Source organism: Argopecten irradians, chromosome 6, assembly GCF_041381155.1.
Source record: "Argopecten irradians isolate NY chromosome 6, Ai_NY, whole genome shotgun sequence".
NCBI classification, from domain to species: domain Eukaryota; kingdom Metazoa; phylum Mollusca; class Bivalvia; order Pectinida; family Pectinidae; genus Argopecten; species Argopecten irradians.
Window position 1 is genome coordinate 10685224 of NC_091139.1, and position 12163 is coordinate 10697386.

General features: G+C 33.3%; 1 protein-coding gene across 1 annotated transcript in view; it reads left to right on the top strand.

Annotated features, from left to right (window-relative positions):
• The first annotated feature begins 597 nt into the window (after positions 1–597).
• The window catches only part of LOC138326270 (galanin receptor type 2-like), a 54060-nt gene continuing 42494 nt past the window's right edge, over positions 598–12163 (top strand). The window contains exon 1 of the mRNA XM_069272392.1: positions 598–1106. Coding sequence (XP_069128493.1) covers positions 598–1106 — 509 coding nt within the window. The remainder of the gene's footprint in view (positions 1107–12163) is intronic.

A 12163-nucleotide genomic window follows, 5' to 3' on the forward strand; every position in this document is an offset into this window, starting at 1 on the left:
ATAGCCAAAATAAACAACGCGTTAGGAGAACCTTTATTGTACGATAGTGATTGTAGCGAGTACTCCGGGATAAAGATGGCGCTGCTAACACTTTATCCCCTTCCAATAGGCTTGCCGGCATATATATGTGGATGCTTATATTATGACCATTTGCATTTCCTCACTAGAGCTTCCCCTTAAGGCATAACAGCTACAGCGTTATCGGCCGTCAACTGAAAGTGTTCACCGGGAAAATTTAGCAAAAAACAGTTTGTTTGTTTTTAAATTCAACGTCTGGACTAACACGTTTGTTCTTAGAATGTAAATAATTATTTAAAATTTTATTGAATTTGAATGAGGTGTTTTAGAAGATTTTAACGAGTCTTTTTTCCATCAACTGTTCATTTCGTCGTTACCTATTCAGTTCAGTTCATTTCTTACCGTTACCTATAAATGTTGAGACAATAGGATCTCTGAAATCGCTTGCTGAGATCGATAGTACTAACTTAGTGACAGTAGCGTTGTAAGAATATCCACGCAGATCAGCCTCCGTCGATTTCATTGTCAGTTCAATGGCTGGTATTGTACGCGTCTTATACAGCGCTGTAACGATGCGCAATGGGAAGCACATACAACATAACCTTTACTGACCAACCAAATCTGACCTTCCCTTTAATGAACTATTCTAATGTCAGTACCTCAAGCACTGAGGACAATTTAAACGACTTACAAAGTTTCTACGATTTATACGGAGATATCATGGCGTACAATACTTTCGAGTACCCAGGTGAGTTAGAGAACCTGAGGAAAGTATGGGTACGCGAACCTCATTTTATTCCGACGGTAACTGTGTACGGATTGACCTTCCTTATAGGTGTCGTTGGGAATATTTTGGTAATTTTTGCTGTTTTGGGTGACCGGAAATCACGGAGTGTGACCTCTACGTTTATGGTCAGTCTGGCGGCCGCCGATATCCTGTTTTTGGTTGTTTGTGTCCCATACGAAACAGCACGTTATGTAGTTGATCACTGGACGTTTGGAGATGCTCTTTGCAAGTTTTCCGGATTTGTGGAAATGTTGACGGCATCAGCTTCGATACTTAACTTGTCAGCTGTCAGTGTCGAAAGGTAAGCTCATCTCTATATTAAACTATATCATTTTTCTTCAGCTACACTTATCATTTCTTTGAGATCGTAATAGAATCAAACCTAGGTATGAAGATCACCTGCTTGATAAGAACATTCTTAGAGTCCCAAAACGAGATATTTAACACAACTGTTCATGTGTATTAAGACCACATGGCTATAAAGACCATTTTTCTTTAGTTTTGGATAGTCGTTATAGACATATCTGACTGTACTTCATTTGTTCAAAACGTGTTATAAATGTCTCGGTTTTACATCATTTTATCGTATATGCCCAATTATGAAATATTTCATGATTTATTGAGTAGCAATTTCAAAATATCTCATTTGTGAGGTTTACTTAAGAATAATGATTGCAATGTTGATTAATCACCAAATTTCCAAATTTCGATTGACCGCCTACAAGAAATTAGTTAATTTATTTTTAATTGAAGTTGTTCATGGAGGTTATGATTCAACACATCATTATAAGTTATCCTTATGCATTTACGTGTAATTGAAAAACACCTTTTTGTCATGATTTTCTATATTAAATATAGCTTAAATTCCTGCATTTACGTTTGAATATTATCATTTTATCAAATTACCAGAATTATCAAATATTAAAACGGAATTACACCAAATAATTTTATTCGTAATGAATATCATCGCGTTTTAATAATAAAACAGGAGTAATATTAGAAATATTTTCAAGAAAACAGCGAGAGCGAAGTATATAAGATATCAATAACAATGCTATAAACCCAGCGAAGTCGGCGGTATGTCAAGACAGTTTGGCATCAAAGATTCTAACCGAACCGCATTGGTGAAAAACCAGAGTATTTTATATTTTATCATTGTGTTGCAAAAGCGAGTTTTTTTTCTCAACCAGTCCGGCTTTCCAGGTCTACTTGCCGATTAATATGGTGTATTACTCAACTATAAAACGGTAAAATACCTCCGTGATAACAATACATTCATTATAAATATTTCTACCTAACGTATGCCACCAGTTGAGAACAGCAATCTTATGGATACATTTATAAGGGACCCACTTCACACAGCGATCTCTGAGATAGCTGTGATGTCTGTGACAGCTTGCGTAGGCACTGATTGAACCTTTCAATTAATTCTGTTTATAAAGATTAAAACGTTCATTTGCATTCACCGTGGCAGTCCTGCCTTGATAAATCTAATCTAAACAATTAGGGAAAAATCTCTTTGGTTAATTAGGGGCAGTGCTATCGCCTTCTCTAGTTATAAAACAATATAATTAGATAACATCGCTGCCTGATGCACGGTCAATATCGCGCTTATCATAAATAGTAACTTGAACGACGGTCTAACCATTCAATCAATCGATGTAATCACTATACGTTGAGAAATTTGCAGCTCGCTGAACATCGAAATAAAATCGTTATCTATTAAACAGTATTTAAGGTGTTACACATTCAACATGTACCGTAAATGATCCTTTTAGCTCTTTTCTATCAAATTGCTTTGATTGGTCGAAGGATGAATTGATTGATTGATTGATTGATTGATTGATTGATTGATTGATTGATTGATTGATTGATTGATTGATTGATTGATTGATTGATTGATTGATTGATTGATTGATTGATCGACGGTCTCTTACACAACATAAAGCAATATAAAACCAAACAAGTATCTGTTGATTAAAGCGATATTAAATTGAAACAAGAGTGTTTACAATTTTCTACGTAGTAGTATAAAAGTGATATCATCTCAATCATCTATGTTTCATTTCTGGTTGGCAACAAACCATTATCTCAATCCAACTTTGTTTGCATGCCTTAGTTGACCATTTATCACAGGGCTTGCTCAAATATCAATGGTTTTCGTTTGCGGTTTTAACGTTGGCGGATGCATAGATTCCTTAAGGATCGTAGAGATGGAATCCGATGACCATCTTGGGAATGGTTATATGTTAAACATCCTTCTCTTTTCAGAAAATCGTGTCTAATTCGTTGCTAATCTAATTAACATCTTAGTGCAGAAATGTTCCTCTTTTGACTGGAACACTGAATTGTTTCTCTTTTGTGTTAGTCTATAGAAGATCGTGCAGTAATCTTGAATGGAGATTATTTCTAATATTTCTATAACAAAACAAATGACATCTTAAATTACACTTATAGACGTTAATCCTAGATGATAAGCCTCATCATCATAAAATTGAATAAATATATATGCTTTAATTGGATGGTTGCTGTAAATATACCATTAAACTGGTTTAATGACATTCAAAGATTGTCTCTTTTGATCATAAGCTCAATGACTCTCCGGTTTCTATATAGAATTATCTTGTCTTTCACAATTTACGTTTTTATTTACAAAACAAAATATGTGACAAATACTATTAGTTATCAAAGTAATTAATGATAAAAATAAATGATGATCAAATCAAAACTTAATTAGAAATTGTAAAAGCAACGTATCATGTGTTAACGAGCACTTCAAAGACTTTTTCAAAGGAATTAGTCGCTTAAATGTTTTAAACCTCAAGTTAATAATCTTTAAGGTATAATATCGATAGCAGGTACATTGTACCTATTGCCGCATTTCCTGTAGAGCTCATTTTCATATTATTTTCGTAATCTTATGTTATCTTATCTGCAATATTCTTCGGCGATAATGCACAATAAAGCAAGCGAGCGTTCCGCTGTCACAAGGAGACTTACAGAACAATTACGCAATTATCTCACGCATGGGTATGTAATACAAAAAAAGGCAGTACTAAAATTGTTGTTCCTGTTGCTATGGCTGCAAAGAAAAAAATATGCATAATACCATACTTATCTTTATGGTATTGGTGAAAATAATAACGAATGTTTTTGTTGATGTGGTGATAGTCCATTATGCAAAATAACCAATTAGATGAGTTTTTTCTTGTGAAATTTGCAAAACAATACTCAATTAAACTATGGTTTCTAGAACACAAATGCACAATACTGTGATCATATCTCCTAGTAATTACCTGGTATCGAAACACTCTCTGTAGAATCATTGAAGTATTTGTGGAGTTTAATCTTTAATATCTTCTGTCTGTTAGGACATAATTGTTAATCTTGCCCCCAGCAGCTTTACAAAATGGAGTTTGACGTGCGTCTGTGTACTTTAATAAGGACATGTCACTTGTACTTTCCTAAATATCCGCAACTTCTAAAGCTACGTTGAAGAACCACTCGATCATCGAAGTATTCATAAAAGCAGCATGCTACTCGTTTTTACAGGTAGTCAAGAATATGAAGCCGTTGTTCATGATAAGGCGTACTAATTTTTTGTGGGGGTATTTAGGGGTCAAGTGGGGGTAGGGGGTTTGTAGTTTGCTATGAGTCTGATATAAAAAAAATGAAAAACAAAAGTTTATCGTAATTCACTTCTGTTGTTTCGACTCAAATTGGTTGTTTTTTAAGTCCTGTAGAGTTTGTGTTCACCTGAAACCATTCTTCTAGGAGATATATAACACAGGATTTGTTTAGAGTTCGTCTGGTTATCACGAAAGTGATCTTGTTTGGCCACAACAAAATCATAAATATTTATCTGCGACATTCCGATATTGCTTCTCAAATAGAATATGTTGATTTTGCTGATACAGAATGCTCATAACTGTATTTAATAGCGATATATATCAATTAACGTTTTGGGTATATGTTGACCACTTTTAAAGTACAAGTGGTTCAAAAAGGATACTTTCCCCTAAATTTAATAATGATAGGACAAACTGCGACACAAAATAAGGATTCGTTCACTCGATGTACTTCCTGTAGAAAACATCGTGTCATATAACATAACCCACTTCTTCTTATCAAATGCTAACTAAAATAGCGTCAGACATAATATCATTATTCATCAATGCTATCTCATATTTTAGTGGATTCCTAACAACCAGTAAGTAATATTTTCTCCGAAGTGCATGTATAACGTTAACTGCACACCTAAAGCACTATATTATGAACAAATATAGAAATAAAAATGTTGTAATTATATCACTTGTTGAACTACACCTCTTTGTTGTCATGTGAAGGGATCTGCTCTATGGTACATACTCACTATTGTATTTAAAAGGGTTTTTTATGCGTATTAACGTTAACCTGTAATGATTAATTTAAAGTAAGTAACTTTTGTAACTGAAGAAACATACTAATTCGTCTGCTTCTGTTTTTTATTGAGAATAAAAACTTATTTGTCAACGGTGGAGCATGTTTAATCTAACAAGCACTCGTAAATGTCTACGCCTCTTTTCTTGCAACAATGTGTATTATAACTATAATTAATTTTACAGTCGATTACAATATGAAATTAATATTTTTGAACTATCTTCGATGGTAGTGATTCTCAAATTAAGGTCAACAGTGGAAAAAAACCTTACAACCTTTTCCATTCAATAATCGTGTTATTTAAACCTAATTTTCTTACCTACTTACTGACAAGAATGGAATCAGTGGCCAGAACATAAAAACTACTTACTCGCGAGAGGCGTCTGAAATCGTGTCGAGTGGGCACGTCACGAATTCGATAAGTTTACCGCCGTGGAATGGAATGTTAACGATAGATGTTAAGGGCAATAGAAGATGAGAACGGTTTACCGGTCAATGTCGAGTCACCACAGCAGCGAGCGGGACAGGAGTACTGAAATTGTTTTGTGACGCAGTGCAAAAAGAGAATAGTCGAGAACACGGACTTCTGATTTGCGTTGCTTGCTCTTGCAGGTAGCATTTGCATCAGGGACGTTTACAACGAATACTTGAAACTGCCAATGTCAACCCACAAGGTTCATGAATACCGAACATTGATTTGAATAACTTTTGCATACAGTCAATTTCTGAAACACTGAGTCATGTTCTTCAAAATTATTTTATTTCATTATGTATATCTAATGTGATCTTTAATGGGTGTTCATTATATATATATATAACATTTAATTTGTGAAACGAGTCTGGATGAGCAAAAATTAGAGCGTCGAGATGATTTTGTTTTCAATTTCTCATAAAAAATTAACAGTTTTATCACATTTCTACATAAGCCTACATTTAGAAGATTTTATTGTCAAAATATAATGCTGAAATCCAGCGGAGGCCGCCATTTTTAGGACGTCCTCGAATTCTATCGTCAGGTCATTGATTACTAACATCAAGTTAGGCCGTCAGTTAATATCCGGGGAATGGAAAACTCTCCATGTTATATCAAAATAGCAACATATGCAAAACAATTAACATAGGCCAATCACTGGATATTTCAATTCCGACAAAAATATTATCTCGATAATAATTTGCGAAAGGATATTAGGAGGGTTATTTAATATAATATCGTTATAAAACCTAGAAATGCAAATAATTAGTTGATTCTGTTTGCATCTTAATCAAATTCTCTAGACATGGTTACGATGTGAATCAAACTCTTGTCATGAAATTCATAACGCTAATTCATCATGTCAAACAAATTATTAACAAAGAAGTTAATTCAGTGCTATTTTGTGATCAAACATGAGTCCTTGACAGGTTTGATCAGTATAGACATCCCTCGCCTTTTTCTTCAGGAAATACGTCACTAGTCCTGACATGTGTTTCCGGATGTTCTTCAACGAACCAAAAATCAATCGCAGTAGACGTATAACACTCTCGTAGTTGTCGGATATATATCTTTTCAATTGCAAAGTATATCGAAGGATCATCGGATGTTCAAAGGAAACTTCTATAGACACAACGGAATCAGAATTGTCATCGTTTTTGCGCTAAAATAAGTTCGTATGTCTTAATTAGTATTGTTCAGGTTTTTTTCTGTTCTTATTCCTTCATCAATAATGTGTCTGTGAAGTTTTTTTTTATATAACTACGCTTTGATTATTACAGAAGATATTTAAATATGATTTAATTACGTATCGTAGTTGACTATGTTACAAGCTATAGATTCGATTTCTCTTACATTCAATAGTGTGGGTTGTTTTATAGATAAACAAAATCTATAAAAGGCATAGGTAATTAAATCTATGTCAACACTTGCTAATTAGATCTATAATGTACACTATCTTACATGTTATGCTTTGTTATTTGCTGAAATATACACATATATTATAAATTAACATTTACGACGATAAAAAAAGAGTTCAAGCATGAAGAAGACAGTGAAATAAGAGTACTTTAGCTGTATTGGTTTTTATTTCCTTGTATTAAGCACAGTTTATCCCATATGAGCCACGTTCCGTGTTGAGCAATTAATAAAATATTTTTTTGTATTATATTTTCTTGCAAATCTGAACCACTACAGCCTTTAAATACTGCTCTAACCACTTTATTATCGTGCATTTAACATTTCACGCTTAATTTAAAAAGTCTTTTTTCCCTATTACAAAACTTCACAAGCAATCGTACATTCATATATACGATTTTATAATTATTTGCGAAAAACATTGACTCTGCATTTTAGCTCTTTCGCAAAATTGCGCGAAAAAAAATTGTATTTCGCTAAAATAAAGTTGGTTTATAGTATGTCATTGAAGTATACTGCTAATGGCACCGAACAATACATCCATTGTTTTGAAACAAACAAAACAACTGTTGCTTCATTCGACGTAGACTACGCTACTATTGCCATGTATGCCTTGAACCAGTTTGATTATCATTCCTTTTTGATAGATAATGAAAACATCTTAACTTAAGGAGGTTACCTTTTATTGTGTTATATGTTTCTGAGAACAATTTAAAATTAAGGGATTCCGACAAATTAGGCAATGTTGATGAAACTGGGACTTTGTATATTTCTATTTGGCACCAAACAAAAATCATGAAACAAACATTTTAAAGCTTCTTTCAGTTTTAGTACATAATTGGCACAAACGCCATAGGATTGAAACATTTGGCTCAAAGAGCAAACGTTAGAAACTTCCTTTGCCTGGCGGGTTGTGCGGCGGATTAACGTTATCGGATTTATGTATATACAAGCATTCAGTAGGAAATATTAACACGGATATTGACCCATTAATCGATAGTCTAGTGATAACGTAAGTGATTTTTGTTGTTGATATTAAGAAGACTCATCCATCACATAATTAACTGAATTGATATGTTTTTTTTGATGATAAGACAAATTGGATCTGATTGCCAAGTGACATTTGAAGGAATGTTCTTTAAGAAAAAAGAGCTTGATCCGTGTCATTCACGTGGTACAATAACAGTTTAAGCATAAAATATGTCATTTCATCAATTTTGTGCGGTTTCAGATTTTTTATTTACAGTTATAATAAAGCGTTACTATTGATGACTTACAATCAATGCCGGGAACAAATATTGGAATTTCAGTTTGTCTTGCAAAACACAAGTAGCCATTAATTTTGAAAGAAATGGCTGTCGTACTCCTAGCTGACGTAACAGCGCCATGGATCAGTTTTCAATTCATTATATTAAAAGAGTTTCATGATCGAGTTTGTCATTTGAAATAATAACAAGAGAGATTTAATAGAAAACATACGTCCGTGCTCTCGAGTCTTCTCATTGTACAGGAGTGAAGAGGTTACATACATATTGTCAAGTAATGTTTCGATTTAGTGATAAAAACATCAATCCGGATCAAAACCTTTACTGAAAATTGTTCGCCAAAAAAATCATAAATTTGCTATCTTTTATATACTTCAGTTCTTGATTTGGTTTTTTCAAAGAAGAAGTATGTGTTCTGATCAAAATCTAAATTTTCACCTCAATGTCACTTAACTAAACTATGAAGGGTTCATGTACTTTTACAGAAATCAGAAAGGTATGTGCAGCAATATGTAACTTCACATTCAATCTTTGTCCTATAAAACGACAAGATAAAAATCATTTTTACACTTTTCTCTTTTGGATTGCTGTTAACCAACTTTATTTTGCGGATTTATAATTTCGTGGCTTCCCTTTAAAAAAAAGGTTCGGGAAGATTAATGTTGACAAGTTGAGTTTGTTTACAATATTCGTATGTTGTGTTATCATTAAATGTATCGGTTTGGCACTTATTCCTAGAATTTACATCATTTCAACATGTTTTAGATGATAGCGAATTAACACGTGACGTATCATTTGTTGTATAGTAAATGTTTGAACGCAATCTGAGTCGTTCACATTTAAAAGCCAATCATACACGTGAGGTAGTGATTGGTTTTTGCCTTGGTATTAAAGTACCATAAAGGTTTCAGTGTATGAAGTCACGTGTACAGTAACAGTATCAATCGGTCGTTGTCATTGAATTACTTTTATAACGCAAACATGTTTGATTGTTTTAAAAGCAATTGTCGCTTTGTCGAAAGCTCAAAGGATTTGCAGATCATTTCATGATGATTAAATTATATTATTTTTTGGTAATTGCATATCTATTCCAAGTAAATATTTAGTTCTAAGTAATTAGTTATTAATATCATGAATGTTTTAGTCGTTCGATAGTTCAATTGTTTTCATAGGGGTTTTAAATAATTTCCTTACTCTCTACAAAAAAAAAACGCACATAAGGTATATCCCCCTGTTTAGGTTGTGATATTATGCATGGTTACAAATCATTTCTTTATTGCAGCTTAGACACAAGTAAAATTATTGGCATGACTATTTTGGTGATAGAAATAAAAACCTTGTTGACTTTTCCTAAGGTGTTCAATTTGCACATACAGTATTGTCAAAATGTAAAGATTCGCAAAACAATGATTTACGAGTTAGCAGTATTAAAAAGGGCGACGAATGTTGCATACACGCTTTTGCTCAATTTTAGTTTTAGTGCACCAGTGATTTATATGCGTACAATACATCACTAGTTAGTGGATAAAACATTTGATAAAGCTGCATCAATAAGCTTTGGCATCCGATATTAAAGTATAATAAGAACATGTAACTCTTTCTAAGGAAGAATCTCTCCAATCTAAGACTACAACAGGCGGTATCATGGGACACATTTGAGAGAGAAATGTTTATTAGGACAAAAAGACAATTTAAGACTGACCAGGTCTCTAGGGACGAACGCTGAGGTTTGCAAATTTTTTTTCTCTTCCCCCAGGGATGTTATAGAGCAATTATAGGTGACATTGTCGGGCTGAATAATTCGATTTGATAAATTTCTCCTCTTGAACTTCCTTTTCAAATGTAGGTTTTGCCTAATGAACAGTCAAGTAAATTTTGGAATGGCTTCTGAATGCACCACTCTTTTTGATAAATGTTGGAGACCGTACTTAATCCATGTGGTATTTTAAAGTCATGAATTCTTGCTTCATCGCGATGTTACTTCTTTCACAGAGATAAACAAATTGAATATTAGATGTTAAGAAGTAAAAGCTTACTAAAAATAAAAAATAAAAACTATTGTTGTACGTTTGGTTCGGGAAAATATATTTCCCTCATAGGTGTAAATACTTAAATTCTAGACAGAATGGATATTGCGATTGAGCGGTAGGAAGCAAAATAAAATAAAGGATTAGATTGCATTTGGTTTATGCCGGACATATAATTCTCATCATGTAAAATCCTTTAAACTGATCTGTTCCTAAAGATGATGCTATATAGCACAATAACGATAAATAAAAAATTAATGATATTTGGAGAGTCTTCGCGTTTTCCAAGTGATCGATCTACAGAGACTAACTGACATTCTGGAATCCCAACAAAGAGTAAATAGTCTTCAGATGGACAGGTTATATCAAGATCTGTTGGATTCGGCAACAACAATGAATTAATGTGCCATCGGTTTGAAGAGGAGTCACGTCGAAATTTTTCCAAAGTTTTGAAGGTAATTTCAAATGTATTTTAAAATATAGTAAATATTAGTGATATGATTCCACATAAGGTTCCATAAACAAACAATGAACTTGAGTTTAGAATTCAAAATGTCATGCGTGATTCGATGGCACATTAGTAGACAAGTATGTTGGATTAAATATAATGATATATTGATCAACTAAGAAATTCCATTATTTTCGTTATCCTTTGATTGGAATTGTAAACAAACGTCACAGAACAAGACTTCTCCTGCATGCTCCCTGAAGTATTGCCAGTGTGATTTTGCACTAGATAACGATGACCTTGAACATTATTCAATATCCCTAAAACTCGCCACTGGGCATTCTAATGTCATACTTTGAACTCCTGAATTCATATAATGAATGCATAACAATAAACTAGATTAATTAATCTCGTGTTACAGAACGCAAAGACCACACGTGCCACAACCGAACTATGGATTCCCTAACATTGCTCTAAGACATAGCATGCTATGACGGACTTGTTATGATTCGGGAGCACCATCTGCTTGTCTGTTAGATGATGGGGAATCCAACCGCGGTCTTTAACCTCAGGGAAGAAGTAGTGCGCTTTATATAGCTGTATATGAAATTATCAGGCTTGTTTTTTCATTTTCAATGGGAATAGAATTTTTCATTTCTCAGAATTTAATTCATTCTGACAACCTCTGGGCGTCTGTATAGGGTATTTGATGTAATAATATGTCTTGACCGCACTATCGTCTAGAGATCTGGGAGATTTTAAACTAAATATTAAATTCATGTAAAGAATGGAAAAAATAATTGAACTTAGACAAAAGAATTTTATTGGAAGGTGATATTTACAAAACTAACCACCACAGAATAAACATAATATTGATATGCGAGGCTATGCAGGTAGGCGTTTGGTTGGAATGAAAGTCTCGATATTTCTTATAATTTTGTTTCTTGGTAAAGTCGTAGTTTCTAATGATTCTCTTCCATTTCACATAGTTCAGACAAAATCTGATATAATTATTTACATTTCATGTATAAACTGTGACACACAATCTTACCTTATTTACCGATATAGGTTAGACGTTCATTTCGCAATATGTAATAAAAGCCTAGGGGATGTTTTTTTTAGTTCTGAAGGCTAAATCAATACCGTTATTTTGCCAAAAAGCCATCCCATAGATCACAACATTTTGGAATGGATTTACCAGAGTATTGGAGATGTATCAAATATCATTTCTGTACAGTGTATTGATTGTAATACAATATGCATTGTTACAAATTATGTTTCTATTATTGTAACATACCATGATATACATAA